Source organism: Pteropus vampyrus, unplaced genomic scaffold (assembly GCF_000151845.1).
Source record: "Pteropus vampyrus isolate Shadow unplaced genomic scaffold, Pvam_2.0 Scaffold126, whole genome shotgun sequence".
Lineage (NCBI taxonomy): Eukaryota > Metazoa > Chordata > Mammalia > Chiroptera > Pteropodidae > Pteropus > Pteropus vampyrus.
Window position 1 is genome coordinate 3,392,887 of NW_011888907.1, and position 18,142 is coordinate 3,411,028.

The window sequence follows — 18,142 nt, forward strand, 5'->3', positions numbered from 1 at the left end:
CGGGGTGTCAGCAGTGAAGACACTGCACTTCAGGGGACAGAGACCCAGAAAGGGGGACAGAAATCCAGAAAGAGGAGGACAGAGACCCATGTGGCAGGGGGGTGGGGGGGTGCGAGGGGGGGCTGGGGCGCGGAGGGGACAGAGATCCAGAGAGGGGGACCCAGGCTCTAGAGCTCAGATAAAGCTCTGGCAGCCCACTGGTACACTTCTCCTTCCGATTTCACATACTTCCTTCCCCTATCTCCTGTCCAGCCACACTGGAAACTTCTGTGCCTTCCTCCTCCCACCTCCTTTCACCCTTCACAAGACAGACCCACCAACTAAGCACCTGCCAAGAGTGGTTCTTCTTCACAAGCAACCTCACAAATCCCCTGTCAGCCCAGGAGGTCAGTGCAAGGAGTGTTCCCTTCAAGCCAGAAGATCGAGGCCCAACTCAACCCCCAAGGCTGCTCACTAAACTAGCCTGCTGGCTCTGCAAAGGCCATGGCTGGCTCCTAGGCATGTAGCTCTATGGGTAAGAGAAGCACTAGAGTGAGTGTTCCACTTGCCCCACAGAGGTAGACACCCCAGCCACTGTAGCCATGGTCACCACAATATTTCAGTTCTGGGTCCTGTGCTTGCAGCCCAAGGATAGAGTCTCCATGATTTGGCACCCTGCACTGGCCTGTGGTCTCCAGGCTCACATCAGTACCTCTCTCCTGGGACTGCTCTGTGAGGGTGGCTCCCCTTTCGCCTCCATAAAGCAGCAGGCCCATTCTAGGGACACTCCTACAGATAAGGAGCAGCTCCTCTCACAGGGCTGGATCCTTGGGCTCCCGGAGGAGCGGAGGAAAGCTCGGGGCTTCTGGGTAAACAAGCATGGAGCCCAGGAGCAGAAGTGTCCCAGCAGTCCAGGACACTAATCTACTGACAGAGACCCAGAGGGAACAGAGACCCAAAAGAGAAGGTGAACAAAGACCCGGATGGAGGGCACAGAGACCTAGAGATGGAGACAGAGACCCGGAGAAAGAGGAACAAAGGTCCAGAGAGAGGGGGACAAAGACCTAAGGAGCAAAAGAAGAAGAAAAACCAGCCAGGACCCCAAATCCCGTGTCCCCTGAGCCTGGGCTCTCTCCACAGCGCCAGCAGTTGTTTATTTCTCCCTCCTGGTCATCATGCTGGTTATTCTCTGACATCTTCTGTGACAATTTAAAACAGGCTGCCCAGTGCCATGCCGGTCTATGCACCTTATGGGCAGATCTCTGTGTGTTGTGGGAGGGCAGGTGTGCCAGGCCGCCAGGTGGAGGCAGAGCCTTTCACTCTTTCCCACTCGCCCTGCCTCCTCTAAGAGCCACAGACTGTGGACACAGCCATGCCCACTGTGAGCCTGCCCTGGGAGCACGTCACCTGAAGAGACCCCCCTCTCTGAACTCTGCAAAGGAGCCCCAGGCCACGACGCTAACCCCACCCTAGGTCGTCTTCGTGGTATCACCATCCGAAGCTATCGCCCATATGTACAGCCTTTGCTTCTGCCTGTCTGTGCTCACAGGGACAGGGTGACAGAAGAGAGGGGGTACTGGGGAGCACTCGGCAAGAAGTACAATGCAACCTGCTAGTACCTGAGGTTGGTACCTCCTGAGAGACCCCACACGACAGCCAGGGAGGTTGATGTTGGGGATGGCAGTAGGGCAGGCAGGCAGGTTCTGGAACCTACATTTGCCCCAAAAGAAACTTCATGAATGCTCCTGAGGATCCTCGTAGTGAAAGAAGCCACTCCCATTCTGCCCAGCCCCATGTGTCACCAGCCCCACAGTAAGACCCTGTCCTGAGGCCTGCCTAAAATCCCTCATGCACAGAGCCTGGCTTGGGGCACCTCACTTCAGTGCCAGCCCCACTCAAGACAACCCGTACCAACTCGGTCATCCTGCCCTTATGTGACTGTGACTAGGACAAATGGCACAGATCCCTGCACTCCCCCCAATATCCACTGGGTCACAGAGGAGTACTCTGCAGACACCATTTATCCCCCTGACAGTAAAAGGGCAGGATGTCAGACCCCAACACTCCTCTGCCGAAGCTCCCCACTCCATGACTCTCCACAGCCTCACTCCTCATGGGCCACTGTGAGCCTGGTGTCCCTCAACACAGGCTGTGACCTCCTGTCTGGGCTCTGTGCCCTCATTCTAGCCTCTGACTAATGCCCCTGGGGCCCCAGGACACATGGGGGTCTGGCCACTACTGATGGACAAGAGGACCCTGTGGGCAGCGACTCCTATTCCTAGACCTGCCCAATTCCAGCTACTTCTCAAGGCTAGGAAGAAGGAAAGGGACACCCAGACCCCACATCCCTTGCCAGTGGCAAGCTCTCAACCTCCATGGTACCCCCACCTCTCTCTGTCCTGGTGAGGGAGCACCCACTCCTGGCAGGACTATGGGTTGGCAGTGCATACCTGGCTCCCCGCTCACCTTTCAGTGGGCAACCAGGAAAGGGGAACACCATCTTACAGACAAGGCATTGAGCATAGAGGTCCAAGGCCACACAGCACACAAGAGGCCTGGCCAGTGTTGGCTCCTCTGTAGGCCCAGATGGGTATAGCCCCATGATAACTGAGACTGTTGGCCAGGGGCACCAAGCTAGGAGGTGGACATGGAGCTGGACACCAAGAAGGGCAAGATGTGGTTTCTCAGTGCCAGCCAGGGAAAGGGTGTGAATTAGCCCACTAATCCTCTAGCCAGTAGGAAAGAGGTTGCTCCACTCTGCCAGGTCACAGCTGGAGAGCTCTGCCTAGGCCTCTCTGACCCCTAGCCTGGCTCTATTTGTCTTCCCAGCTCATCCCTCCATCTGGCGCACCATTAGTCTGTTCCCAACCTGTCTCCTGGAGGCTGAAATAGGAGCCTCACCAGGGCAAGGCAGGGTGAGTTCTGTCTCCTGCTGTGTTCTAGTGCCTGGAATGTGCTCAGAGCTCAGTCACACTTGTTGATTGGATGGCTAGGTGAGTGGATGGGTAGACAGATAGATGGATGAACAGATGAGTGAATGAATGATGGATGGACAATGGATGGATGAGTGGGTGGGTGGATAAATGGATGGATGGATGGATAGGTGGGTGGATAGATGGATGAATTTGGTGGGTGGATGGGTGAGTGGATAGCTGGGTAGATGGATGGGTGAGGTGGCAGGTGGATGGCTGCTAGGTGGCAGCACTGGCTAGAGCCTGACACATCTCTGCTTGCTACAGATTTCTGCAGCATATACCTACTCTGTTCACCTTCTCCATGTACACTTCTGGTCTAAGTCCTCAGACTGGGTATATTATTCTTTTACTGGGCTCAACCAGGAAGCCCTCAGCAGGATTCTCTCTGGGACATCTGGCCTCTGCACTTTACTCACGCTGTTCCCCATGTTGAAGGGCACCCTCCTCCTCCCTATGCCACACTCCCAAGTCCCCCAGCTCTTCCATGTTCCTCCATACCTTCACCTGAAAGCCTTCTCGAAGTAGGTCCCTCCATGGCCTCCCTTGCCCTCACAGCCCAGCCAGGTCTCCCCACAGCCTCCGTTGCTCCTCAAAGCCCAGCTGGGGCCCCCATGCCAGAGGCAGCAGGGACAGACAAGTAAGCAGGTCTAGGGCCCAAGCTTCACCTGTCCCATTCCCACCCACTGTCTTGAGGCTGATGCCTACTGTACTAGGCTTGGAAACAGAGCCACTTGAATGAGCAAAACTCCTTCACTCTAGAGATCAGGCAAGTATCTGCATAACTACATGGCCCAGAGCACTATTCAAAAACCAAGTGACATTTTAGCACTGTCAAATTCCAGTGTCTCGGGGTTCAGCCCAGCTGCCTCCCCTGGCAGGGCAGGTGTTGAGGCTCTGAAAGGGACCATTCTGCCAAATGGCACGTGCTCATGCCCAGCGATGCCAGGCCAGACATAAGCAGACACAACCAACAGGATAGTTCAGTCAGGCCCTTGCAATAGCAGTACAAATATAGACATCAGAAGGGACCTGTCATGAATATCTTCATGTTGGAGGGTGCCAATGTCCCTCCCCTTTTCGATAAGGGCCCTATTTTCCTCAGGGAACTTCCTATTCTTTATTCTTGGCCCCAGTGGTGAGAATCAGGAGACCCCATCCCTGGGCTAAAAGGGGAGACTCACAACCCAATCTGGCCAACCAGAGCCTCCCAGGCTCCCAGCCACACTGATTGGTTCCAGACGTGGGTGTAGCCCATCTGATCCAATCAAAGCCTTCCCTGAGACTTTAGCTAGACTCACCAGAATGGAGCTTTGCCTTCCCCCTGGGGATTCTGAGACCATGGGGAGCAAGGTGGGGTCACCTTGCTTAGCCAAGAGGGCAGGCAAACCTAAGAAATGGGAGTCATAGATTCCAGGAGAATTGTCTGAACCCCAAATCTCAATGAACCTAAAACTGGAATTCTCCCGGAACTTTTTTTAAAATTTAATGTGAACAATGAACTTTTATTTTTTAACTAAAGGTGAACTTTTATTTTTTAACTTTAAGGGAATTGAGTTTCTGGCTCTTATAACTAAAGGAGGTCTTCAATGTCAGAAGCCTCAGATCCTGGCCTCCTGTCCACTACATTCCAGATGAGCCTCTGGAAAAACTACTGTGGAGTTAACACTTCTCCAGCTGCCACCTCTCCCCTGCATTGCACACAGGCTTCCTACCCTGGGGAAAGTCGAAGGGAGAGGAAGCCATACTAGGTGATCTCCAATCTCCGGGTGAGTAGGTGGCGGCCATATTCAGCCTGAGCCCAGCCTGCCTGCAAGGAGACAGCAGGCACCCCAGGAAAGGTCAGCACGCTATCCACGCTCCCCACTATTAAAGTTCAGCAACTCTAAATGCTAAAATGCTGAAAGTGTGCCTAAGGCTAGAGCTGCAAGGCAGCCCATACCATCCACCTTGGCAAGGAAACCACCACCCTTTGAGTCAGGGGTGACTCAAGTGCAGCAAAACATTTGTATGTTCCCAACAGCCCTGCCTTAGGGTCAGGCAGGACCTGATTATCCCCTGGAGTGGCAGGGAGAGGGAAAAGAGAAAGAGCAAGAGACGGCCTACTAGGACCACACGCCTGCCCTCCCACCCCCCAGACCTAAGCACACCGTTATGACTTTAACTAGTCGTGGAAATTTTCCACATGGAAGCTGCCCGGAGGTCCTCCGTGGAGTTCCTTTACATTCCTATCAACTCATGAGCACCTTGCTACACTCTGAACCCCACCTGCCTCTAGAAAATGCCCCACTCTCAGCTCCAGTTAACGGAAGATTCCAGGTGGTCAGGTCTCCTTTCCTATTTCCTTCATCACACTGCTTCACCTCCTAACACTCCGCTGAGAGGACAGCTCTCCGGATATCCAGCCCAGCCTACTCCCACTCAATCCATCTTTGACCCCCGTGGAATTTCAATCATAGTGTCATGAAACATCTTGGGCCTCGATCCTCGGGTGACTGCCTTCGAGGCCTTTAAAAGCCTCAAGGTCCACCCCTCAAGATTTCCTCCAGGCCAAGCATGTTCAATTCCGGAAGCTGCTTTGCTCACAGGAAAGCTCTGAGATTCCCCGAAGGTGCCGGTTACTTCCTCCGAAATCACAATATTTTCATGTGTGGCGAGGGGGTACACAGGAAGAGATCAGCCCTGGGCTGGTTGGCGAGGGGTTTGAAATTACCCTGGATGTATACCCCAAAACCCGCTCTGCAGAGGAGGAATGCTAGGGGGACACATCCTGTGCATCCTGAACAGCTCTCTTTGCAGAGACCCAGGACAGGGCAGGCAAAGAGGAAGGGACTGAAGATTTGGGGTTAACAAGTGTTAAGAGCTCATCTGCACAGCTGCAAAGCAGCTACCACAGGAGGAGCAGGGTCTGCCAGTAGGGACCTAGAGGCGGGGCCCAACTTCCCACTGCAGGCAGCTGGACAGGGAGAATGGCTGGCCGCTTCCATCTTCAACACACAGCGTTAAGATCCTGTCCCTTAAATATACAAATAACACCCGCCAAAGGGTACTGTTCACTGGTGTCTCTAGAATGAGGCTGATTCAATGACAACACACCTGAGAATGTTTCTCTACTCAGACCGTACCATGAAATAAAGACAGGAAGAAGAGGGCAACCCTCACTCTACTGGGCCATGGAAGACTGTTCCAGAAACCTTTTGGTCAGATCAGCTCCCCTGGCAAACTCGTGGCAGACCATGTGTGGGGTATTTGCTAGATGGAATTAGAGACTCCATGCTGAAGCCCTGCCCTCAGGAAGCACACATTCTTGGGGGCACGGGTCCTAAGCAATGACAATGTTCTATGAACACAGGGCAGAGGGCGGGCAAGGGTCATAGAGAGCAGAGTGGCCAGGCCCCGAGGAGGCAGCATGGGGGCTGCATGAAGCGCCAGGACAGGATACTCCAAGGGGAGTCAGGTGAAAGGCTGGGGAGAAGTGCTCGCCCAGGAGGAGAGAAGAGTGGTAGAAGCTGGGGGGCCTGGCAGGTGGACTGATGGGGTCACGTGGAGAGATATGGATTTTGTTCCCAGAGTGAGGAAGCCCCTGGCAGGTGTTGGGCAGGGGAGCAACATGGGCTGATCTCTGCCTTGGAAGGGTCCCGCCAGCTAGAGTAGGGGGACAGAGGCATAGAGATGGGAGGAGGAGGAGGAAGAAGGGACCAGACTGGGATGTGGCTCAAAGGTGGAACCAACATGTGTGCCAACAGATGAGAGGAGAGAGAAAATAAGCATGCATATGGTGCATGCTCTCAAGAAGAAACTGAGAGTCAATGGGTGGGTGGAATCAAACTGGGGAGACCTCTTGGAGAGGCTACGACTAGCCTAAGGCCTTTTTCTGGGAGAAAGGATATTCCTGGGACCAAGACCTGCTGGCTAAAAGACCTGAGGTCCTCGAGCAAGAAGAAGCATGAGGGCTTTCAGGAACAGAAGTGGCCAACAAGCCTTCCAGGAAGATTGTATACCTCTGCCCTTCCCAGGTCTCCACGGGATGCTGGCAGGCAGCGCAGCCTCTCAGGCCTGGTGCTTCCCTACCTGTTCCCTGATGCCTTGCCCGGCCACCACTGTTGGTCAGCACATTGCACAGGTTCAACCTCGAATCTTCTCCAAAACTGTGCCTACCTCACCCTCTCCACAGCCCCCACCTTGGTCCCAGTCCCCTCCTCTCTCGCCACACAGATCCTTCCAAAACACAAATCTGACCCAGATGCCCCTTACCGAAATCCTACATGCTCCGTCTCCTGCCTTGTCCCTCCCACCTATTCCAGCTCCTCTCTGCCTCCTGACCCCTGAAAAGCCTGGCTCCTCCACCTTTAGAACCTGCACATGCCATTTACCTGTATCCAGATGACAGTCCACCTCCCTCAAACTCCTTCCCTTGAGCTGACAACACTAACCTTCAGATGACATTAACCTTCAGACTCAGCTCAACTTCATTCTTGAGAAGGCTCTCAGAATCTTCCAGAGAAGGCAGGAATCTCCAACTTGGCCTCAGGATCATTTATGGCAACTGTGGGGCAATGACTATGCCACTGTTTTCCTAACTCCCTGATGGCACATAGGTGCCCCAAGGGCAGAGCCAGGCTATCCTGCACCCCCCCACTCCCACATGCCCAGCACCAAGCACAGCAGCAGGCACACAAGAGGCATGTGAAAACCACCAGGGGAAGAGTAAGGTGTCAAATAAGTCTCATCCATATGTCCATGAATTGTTTCTATCTGGGCCCTTCCCCCTCTACCTCCTTCCATTCCCGTCCTCCCCCAGGGCCTTCAACTTCAAGTCTGAAACATGCCAAAGACCAAAGGACGGGAATGCAAAGAAAGACCTTTTTAAAGTATCTGGGGAGATGCACTGTCTGGGCACGGGGGATTCTTCCATCTTGTCCTCACTGAGATCTCCCCTGAGGATCAGCAATCAAAATAACCACTGTTAAGGAAAGTGGATGACACACCGTGGAGATGGCTCAATGACAGCAGAGGCAAATAAAACCTTTCTACCCCAGTAACTATGGCCGACGACAAGAAGGCATCCCTAGGGAGTCACAGCTACTGGATGGAAGAGGTCCAGCTGTGAGATAGTCATGCTGCTTAATTCAGGGCAAAGAGTATAGTATTCACAGCAATTTCATATCATGAGCTTGAGGGACCCTGTCAGCATAGAAGTGAGGAACTCCCCATGGAAGACTAAGCTGGGTGGCCTGGCCCCCCAGCACCTCCAACCAAGAGCTCCCTACAGTTCACCCTAGGCTCTATAGCCCCCACCCCAATACTGCACGAAGAGCCACGTAGCTCATGCCCACACATAGTGGCATCTGCTCTCATGTTGCAGAAGCAGCTCAGACTTGACATGTTCTATTCTCCCACTGGCCCACAGCTGTCTCTCTCATGGCCACTAACTAATGGTGCCACTTTCCTCCCAACTGCTCAGGCAGATTACCACAGACGGAATGTTTATGTCCCCCCCAAACTCATATGTTGAAACCTAACACCTAATGTGATGGTATTGAGCAGAGGAACCTTTGGGAGGTGATTAAGTCATGAGGGTGACGCCCTTGTGAATGGGATTAGTGCCCTCACAAAGGGACCCCAGAGCACTCTCTAGACCCCTCCACCATGTGAAAAGACAGCGAGAATATACCATCTATGAACCAGGAAGCGGCCTCACCAGATACCTTGATCTTGAACTTCCAGCCTCCAAACTTCAAAAAAAAAATTTCTGTTGTTTATAAGCCACCCAGTCTATGGTATTCTATTACCATATTGACGAAGACACTTGCCACACTGATCTGCCAACACCCTGTGATCCCCTCACAGCCCGCATGGGTGCAGTAAACAGAATATTGACAGCATCAGGACCATAGGGTGACATCACCACCTATGCGCTAACACTTACATGCATATGTGACATGCTGGGCACCCTCTAAGCAGGCCCACACCCTTCCATCTACCCTGTCTGGTGGGTCCAGGATCCCACTTGCCAGATAAGAAATCAACACACGGAAGCATGCAGATGTGCCCAAGACACACAAGTATGTGGGGCCACCCTGCTTATGGAAAGAGGGACCACAGACATGTGTGGGTGTGATGAGGCCCCTGAAGCAGCAAATCTCCCAGAATTCCCGAGAGAAGAAATGAAGACCCCATCTCTGAAGGGTTAAATTCCTGCCTCTCCCTCCTGGCTGAACAGAGGATGAGGCCAAAGCAACAAGAACCTTCTCAGAAGGCAAGGCAGTTATCCCCCAGGCTTTCGTACAGGAGTTGGGAGGCTGAACTCTTCTAGAGCCTCAAGGTTTAGTGGACACAATCTAGGGCACAGCCAGAGAGGGCTTGTTGTGAAAGTTTAAACAATATACTGATACACACTACAATGTAGATGAACCTTGAAAATATTTACATAGAATAAAAGAAGCCAGACACAAAAAAATCATGTATTGTATGATTCTATTTATAAAACAGGTAAATTTACAGAGGCAAAAAGCAGAAGAGTAGTTGTCAGGGGCTAGGGTAGAGGAGGAATGGGGAGTGACTGCTAATGGGGACAGGATTTCCTCTTGGGGTGATGGAAATGTTCTCGAACTAGATAGAGGTGATGGATACACAACACTGTGAATGTGCTAAATGCCACTGAATTGTACGCTTTAAATGGGTGAGTTTTATGTTATATAAATTTTATGGGGGTAAAAAAACCCCACACACACAACAAGGTGACCAGAAAAAGTGTTCCCAAGGCTAGTTGAATTCCAGTGATAAGGCAGATGACTCTGAGAGGCCAAGACCCTGGAGTGTGAACAGATAAAGGTGAACGAGGCGTGGGCAGGTCATGTACCAGGCCTGGTTGGCCCATTTGGAAGAAATGAAGGAACAAATAAATGGACAATGTTACAAAATCCTCTAAGTCTCAGAAGGTCTTTCTGAGAGACTATTGTATGCCACAATCTCCTTCAAAACCTAGTTCTCTTTCTGTATGCTCCATCTCACCATTTTAGGGCTTCTCATCCTCCTTCCCACACTAGTGCCACAGGGCTAAGACACACACACACACACACACACACACACACACACACACACACCATCAGCTGCTTCAGACAGCAGTGAATTTTCACTGGGATGGAGGGAAAGGGGCAAAAGAGCATTTCAGAGATGGGGGAGATGTCTTTTAAGAAAGTGCCTCCATTTAGAAAAGATTTCTTAGATATGATACTAAAAGCATGATCCATAATGTAGAGCACTGATAAACTGCACCTCATCAAAATGATAAACACTTGCCCTGTGAAAGACATCATTAAGAAAATGAAAAGACAAGCCACGGACTGGGAGAAAATATTTATAAATCATATATCTAATAAAGGACTTGTATCCAGAATACATAAAAACTCTTGAAAGTCACTAAGAAAAAGACAACCCAACTAAAAATGGGTAATGAAAAGACACTTTACCAAAGATATGAATAGCCAATGAATAGCCATAAGAGACCATGAAAAAATGTCCAACATCACTAGTTATTAAGGAGATGCAAATTAAAACCAAAATAAAATACCAGCATACACTTAGAATCGCTAAAATTAAAGACTGGCCACATCAAGTGTTGGTGTGGATAGGGAGCAGCTGGAACTCTCATATATTGCTGGAAGGAATGCAAAACAGTACAGCCACTCTGGAAAACAGCTCGACAGTTTCTTAAAAAGTTAAACCTATACCAACCATAGGACCCAGTCATTCTACTCCTAGGTATTTACCCAAGAGGATGAAAGTATATGTCCACACAAAGATGCATACCCAATCTTCACAGCAACTTTATTTGTAATTGTCAAAATGAAAACAACCCAAAAGGATGTTTTCCACCAGTAAATGGATAAACAGTGTCCATCCATACAACAGAATAATATGTGGCAGTGAAAAAAGAAGGAAATTCTGATACTCGTGACAATATAGATGAACTTTAAAAACATTCTGTTTAAGAGAAAGAAACCTGACAGAACAAGCCACATATTATATGATCCCATTCTTATAAAATTTCTAAAAAGGTAAAATTACAGAGAATGAAAGCAGATCAAGGTGTGCCTGGGACAGGGGTAGAAGCAGGGTTCACTGCAACAGGCTTGAGGGAACTCTTTGGCATGATGTAAGTGTTCTAAAAAAACTGGACTGTGTTAATGAGTGCATACTCATACTCTATAAATTCATCAAAACTCAACGAATTGCTCAGCTAAATGAGTGAACTGTATGGTATGTAATTAATTATACCTCGTCTTTGCCCCAAGTTATCCCACCCCAGGGCCCAAAGCAGGTACCTAGGGTTCACTGTCTCCTCGTTTGTTCCTTACATGCCACCTCATGCCTGGTCACCAAGCCCTACTCATTCTAACCCCTGAATGTCTTCCCAAAGCCTCTGAATCTATCTTGCTCCCTACTGGAGGCCTCCAAGGCCCCATGCACCCAGGCCATCAAGCCTTTCCAGCCAACACCAGCCCAGGTCCCCACAGTGAGGAATGACTCCACAGCATGAGTACTGACTAACTTCATCATTCGTATCGTTGAAATTATTTGTTCCCATAAGCTCATCAGCATTTCCTCCTTGGTAAGCCAAGGGTGGCAGGCTGTCTTGTGGGGCTGGGATGGGAGGTTCTGGGCCATGCTGGCACTATGCAATAGAAAGAGGGAGGGAGGCTGTGCTCCCTCAGGCCAGTGTTCTTCCCCTCTGAGAACCCAGAACGCCTGTAAACACCTGTTTTACACCAATTCTGGGGTTCAAGCAACCAATCTCAGGATTTGGCCAAAGGGAAAAAGAGCCTCCCTCTGACCAAAGGGGATGAATTTTGCCCTCCTGGTCTGAGGGCAAGACCTTGCTTCAAGTCCTTTAGCCTGGGGGAGGAAGGATTTGAACCCCATGGGGATGGGAAAGAGGAGACCCACGGATGGACCCTCCTCCTGCTTTCTTTAGACCTTCAAGGCTCTTTCACCATCCTCAGATTGCCCAAAACCCATTCCAGCCCCTCATTACCTCTGGGATCCCCTGACCCTTCCCTGCCCAGCAGGACTCTCTGGGACCCCAGGGCCCCTCAGCCTCCCCTCTCAGGTTCTCCCAGGCCCCTTAGATCTCTTTTAGGCCCTCAGGTTCACTTAAGCCCCCTACCTCCTGCCTTCCACAGTCTTAACCCATCCCAGGTCCCCTCAGCATGCCCTTAGAACCATATTTAGACCCTTTCATCGTCCCTTAGCACCGTCCAGGAAGCTTTGGGCCTCAGCCCCTGCAAGCTCCCCCTTCAGTCTCCACCTCAGAGTCCCCAAAACAGGCTCAACAACCTCAAGACTGCCCATGGCCCCTGCTCAGGCCCTCTCTGCCTCTCAGACCCCTTGGCATTCCCAGTTCCCAGTCAGGAGCCCCCGGGTTTCCCTTCAGACCTCCAAGAGCCCCAAAGCCCTCTCAGGCCCCTAAGGTCTCATGTAGACCCCTCGAGGTCCTGGGGCCTCCAATCCACCTTCGGCTGCCCCCTCCGCAGCCCCTAAAGCCTGCAGTCCCCTGGAAAATCCCTGGGGCCGGCGCAGTCCGCTCTCCATCCCTTCAAGACCTCCCCCCAGGGCTCCCCAAGTGTCAGCCCAGCCCCGGGGCAGGTGCGGGCCCACGGCGTGGGCTGGGTCTCACCTGCTTGGGCGCTCGGGGCCCGGGCCCGCGCCGAAGCCGCCACCACCACCGCCGCCGCCGCCGGACTCCGCCATCTTCCCTCCGCCGCCGCCGCCGCTGCTGCCGCCGCGCGTTCCAGTGACGGGAGCCGCGCGCCCGTCCAGGAGACCGAGATATGAGGGGCAAAGGCGGAGCGTGATCTACCGGGGGGCAGGATCTGGGCGAGGAGTCCAGCCAGGTCTGGAGAGGGGGCGGGGCCCCGTTGAGGGAGGCGGGGTATTCGTGTGGGCGGGGCTCTTGGAGGGGCGTGGTCTGTCGAGGAGTGGGGCCCGTCCGAGGAACGGCGGGGATTGGCCGGGTAGGTCTACAGAAGGGCGGGGCCTGGTCTGGGATGGGGAGGGGCAAAGAAGATGGGTGGGGGGATAAAGGCGTGGCCAGTGGTGAAGCGTAATGTAAGAGTGCGACAGGAGAGTAGTGGGTGGACAGGTACAAGGAACCTGGCTAGGAGTCGGGTCCGGCCTGATGGTGAGCAGCTACAAGTCTGGGGCAGGGTCTGATCTGGAATTAGGGAGGACCGAAGCCTAGATGGGAGGAGGGACTTGTGGAAATGGGTTTCAGAGCTCTGAGAAACACTCCTCCACTCCTAGGGTCAAGCCCTCCCCAAAACCTCAGACGTGGGAATTCACTCTGTTTCCAGGCCTCAAACTTCCAAACTGTTTGTGGGTCCCAGCCCTCCCCTGACCTACCCAGCCAGAACCTCTACCCTCAGACCTCAGCATCTGCCCTCAAATCCCCAAACCTCCTGCTTCACTCACAATTCTGGTTCTCGCACCCCTAAACCCCCACCCTCAGATTATCTCCCCATCCTCTACTCAAATCACAAATTCCACTCCCCCATTCCTCACCTGCAGACCCTTCAAATCCACGCTTACACCCCAAAGTCCATTCCACTAAGCCCAACCCCCCTGGAGCTGGATTCCAAAGCTCCAGCACCCCAGACACCCCAATCTTCAGCCAGAGCTCAAAGCCCCACATCTGTGTCCTTGTCTTTTTTCTTTCCTTTCGTTCCTCTGCTCTTCTTTCATTCCCTCCCCTCTCTGGACCCCTGGAACCCAGGGCCAACAAGGCCTCTGTAAAGCTCCCAGAGCTTTTGAGGGCACCTCCACTCCCAGCCAGTGGAAAGCCTAGGACCTCTGCCCCAACAGGATTCAAGGTCCTGGGATCCTCTCTTTAGCCTTGAGCCTATTTATTCTTTTGCCCTCTGAATCAGAAAATCCTCCTTGTGCAGCCTCAAGCAAAGCCCAAGGGTTCTAATAAGCCTCAGAGCCCTCACTGCAATCTGTGCTGGGAGAAGGGGGTGGACATGGGCTGGAGACCCTAGAGGAGGAAGCAAGGGGCTTTCTACAGGTAGAACCAGACCCAGCTGATCCATGTCCAGCAGAGGGGTGGGTACACAGTAGATGCTCACCTCACTACGACATTGTGCAAGCTGGCAGATTCCAAGTGCTGAAGGGTCTTGTTCACTTCATCACACAGTAAGTGCTCAATAAATGTTAAATGTGCGTGTGCATGAGCAGCATGCATTCCAGCAAGCTCTGCACACACACCCTTTCCCGCCTGTGGTCAGCTGTCACTCAAGCCTTTGTTCCAGATGAACCACATGCAGGCATCAAACCCTGCTCAGCCAAGACTTACAGCTCACACGCCTGCCACATATATGGCTGCAGTCAATGGCATCCATATGCACGCACACTTCATAAACACCCAGATTCAACCCACATGTCAGACACACAGACACACAGCACAAGATCACTAGGCCCCTGGCTGTGTGCACACACATAGCATGCTGTAGATGCGCAGTGCTGTGGACACACTAGGTACTCCAAGATCACACGACACAGGACTGCCAGTGCAAAGGACCTGAGGCAGTAGCGTACCTGGAGTGTTGTCTGGCAGGGAAAAGTGAGGGAGAGAGAGAGAAGAGGAAAAGTTGGGGTGGGTGTCAATGAGGGGTGCTCTAGGTCATGGAAGGCCTTGTGGACCACTGTGGAGGCATTTCCCCTATGTGAAATGAGAGGGGTATGTCAGCAGAGGGGATATAACCAACATGACAGTCAGGGGCAATATCTTGAATTAGGGACAGCATTTTGGAGTATTCTAGGCCAAATAATGGGGCTCAGTCCAGAATTGTGACAAGGGAAGTGTGGGAGGTAGTCCTAGCCAGGAGGTACTTTGAAGGTGGAGCCAACAAGAGATGTGACAGATGGGATGTGGGGGTGAGGCAGAGCAAGACCAAGGTTCTTGGCCTGAGCCTGATTGCTGGGATGGGGCACAGACAGGTGGGGACCTGGAGGGTCCACGAAGATTACTACACACTCTAATCCAATAATGATGACCTGTGGTCTGGAAGACCCTCCCTGCAGGCAGCACACAGCAGGCAGCATCCTGAGGCCTAGCCACCATCTGGCCCACAGCTGGCACAGCTCTCTCAGAGGCAGGGGCCTCGCCACCTGCTCCCCTCCTCTGGACCAGCTGTGGGACTCATGGCCCCATAGCTCAGAGGCTTCCTTGTAAACTCCAGGTGTGACAGAGGAGGAAACTGAGGCGTGAAGGCTAGAAGATGCCTTGTTTCCTACAGGTTTCCTCATGCTGGGGCTTCATCCACCTATCTGCCCTTCACCACAGAGTGGCCTGGGAGTGAGCTGCAGACACTCCCAGTGCCTCCTTTTACTTCTCTATAAACTAGACAGATTAACATCTAATAAATACTCGCTACCATCACCCTTAGCTCTGCATCCACTTTTTACGAGCCATGAGGCCTTGAATGGGTTGCTCCAGCTCCTTATGCCTCAGGACAGAGCAGAGGCCAGGATGAAAGAAACAATGTATTGTGCTCAGAACAGCTCAGTTAGCCCTAAGTCCATGCCAACTCATGGCACTTCCCCACTCCTACGCTCACTCTCCACCCTCCAGCACTGCTTGATTTTTCTTCCTAGCTGACAAACTCTGTATTTAAGTTTTCCTTTTATTGAGATGTAATTTCAGTACCATAAAATTCACTATTTTAGAGTGTATAGTTCAATGGCATTTAGTGCATTCACAACGTCACATAACCATCACCCCTATTTAGTTCCAAAACATTTTCATCACCTCAAAAGGAAACCCCATCCCCATTAGCACTCACACCCCATCCCCCCTCCCCCAGCCCCTGGAAGCCACTAATTTGCTTTCTGTCCCTAAAGGTTTACCTATTCCGAACATTTCATATAAATGGACTCGCATAATATGTGTCCTGGGTCTGGCTTTTTCTTTTTTCTTTTTCTTTTTCTTTTTTTTTTATGCCTGCAGTGCCCGGTCTTCCTAGGTGGTCTCCCATCCAAGTACTAACGAAGCCCGACCTTGCTTAGCTTCTGAGATCAGATGGGATTGGGCATGTTCAGGGTGGCATGGCCGTAGACTGGCTTATTTTATTCAGCATAATATTTTCAAGGTTCATCCACGTTGCAGGGTCAGTGCTTCACTCTTTTGTTATGACTAATATTCCATTATATGACTGGACCATATTTTGTTTATTCATTTATCCATTGACGGACACCTGGGTTGTTTCTTCCATTGGCTATCATAAATAGTATATGCTGTGAAAGTGTGTGCATATGTTAAACATCTGTTTAAACACCCAGTTTCAATTCTCTGGGGGTGTATACCAATTTTACAGATGGGAAAACTGAGGCTGAGGGGCTAGGAGTCAGCAGTTGAGAATGTAATTTAGAAAGAAGTGAGATTTGGGTCTGGTTTAAGGCTGACTTCTGCCAGACACTCATATGCAACCTTGGGCTTGGAGGACATCAGGACCCCTGGCTCAAAGGAAGAGAAGGAAGAGGCCCTAGAGGCCCCACTGCAGCACTTGATCCATATCAGCCATTACATTATTAATAGTGACAATGGGGGCCACTGGGACCCCTCCCCTCATTCAGAGCCCACTCCCCTTGGGAATCAGTCACTGGGGCCTGCTTTGCTCACCCCAAATGAGGTCCCCTGGGGTTGGCTCACCCCTAGGCAACAGTCTTGGCCTTGCCCGGCTGTGGACTGGCATCTTCTCCCAGTGCCCCAACTGAAGTAGGAGGTCCCAAGAGCCGCCTCTGACTCAGCCGCCCACACAGCACACTCCCTAAGGGCCCAGAGCCCAAAGCCCTTACTGTGTGACTGCAGGAGCCCCTCACCCTCTCTGTATTTGACCTTCTCCACTGTCCATATCTTGGCCCTTGAGCAGCTGTGGAGGCAGGAGTGGGAGGAGGGAATGCAGAACTGGTGATTCTTTTCTCAGGGACAATTAGCAGCCCATGGTGCATACACTGTGGACATCCGAGTATCTGTCTTAGAGCCTCTTTGGAGGAAGAGAGGTTAGTTCTTACTGAGGGAAAGATTGAGTCCATTCCCATTCCACAGATGTGAAAAATGAGACCCAGAGAACCTAAGAGTTATTGTCTAGTTAAGAGTCACAATGATTCATTCATGCACCATGTATTTACCTAACGTGCCTGGTGCTGCCCTGGGCTCTGAGCCAGGAAGAAAACAGAGTCCCTGCTCCTTGGGGAGTTGACATTCCAGGGAGAAGATAGATGGTAAGCAAGAAAAGGAAATGCTTGACATTTCCTCCAAAAGTTCCTCCTGGAGCTACCCTGTCACTCAACCATTCCACTCCAAGGAATGTGCCCAAGAGAAGTGAAAGCAGGAACTGCAAATACTCTATTTCCAAATAAGATCACATTCTGAGGTTCCAAGTGGATGTGAAATGGGGCATAGGAACACTATTCGACCCACTACAGGTCTTTATCCAACAGAAAGGAAGACATGGTTTCATCGAAGACTTGAACACAAATGGTTATAACAGCCCCAAATGGGAAACATCCTAAGGGTCCACCAATAAGTCAATGGATAAACAAACAGTGACATAGTCATACAATGGAATACTATGCAGCAAGGAAAAAGAACAAACCAACACTACATGCATCTCACAGGTGGATCTTGCCAATACTGAATGAAAAAAGCAGGTATGAAGAGGACAGGCTGTGTGATTCTATTTGCGTGAAGTTCACAGGCAGGCCACACTAATCTGGTGACAGGTTGGGATAAGGGCCACCTAGTGTGGATCATCAGGAAAGGAAGGCATTGACCACAAAGGGGCATGGGGCCTTGGGGCGATGGAAAAGTTCTATATCTTGATTATGAGGCAACAATTTGGGGTTACATCTGTCAAAATTCACTGAGCACTTAAAATACTTGAGTTATTGAATGTAAATTTTGCCATATTAAAGCTGATTTATTTTTTTAAAATAAAATAAAACAGGTAAGGTGGAGCCAAGGTTATATAGATAACCTTAGGGCTACCTCTGAGGGATAACCAACTGGATGGGAGCACTAGGGAGACCCCAGGGGCTGCAGGTGCTCTGTATTTGGGTCATAGGAGTGTAAACATTTATGGTTCTGTAAAGTAAAAATGAGTGCATGTTGCTGTTTGTAAATTACACCCCCC

The 18,142-nt window shown here is 51.4% G+C and overlaps 1 protein-coding gene and 1 pseudogene across 1 annotated transcript in view; both read right to left on the minus strand.

Annotated features, from left to right (window-relative positions):
• KLHL26 (kelch like family member 26) overlaps positions 1–12,850 on the minus strand; it is a 27,114-nt gene extending 14,264 nt beyond the window's left edge. Inside the window, exon 1 of the mRNA XM_011366762.2 lies at positions 12,631–12,850. Coding sequence (XP_011365064.1) covers positions 12,631–12,704 — 74 coding nt within the window. The 5' untranslated portion in view covers positions 12,705–12,850. The remainder of the gene's footprint in view (positions 1–12,630) is intronic.
• A 3,098-nt stretch (positions 12,851–15,948) lies between these two features.
• On the minus strand, positions 15,949–16,067 carry LOC111744075 (annotated as a pseudogene).
• Positions 16,068–18,142: the final 2,075 nt, after the last annotated feature.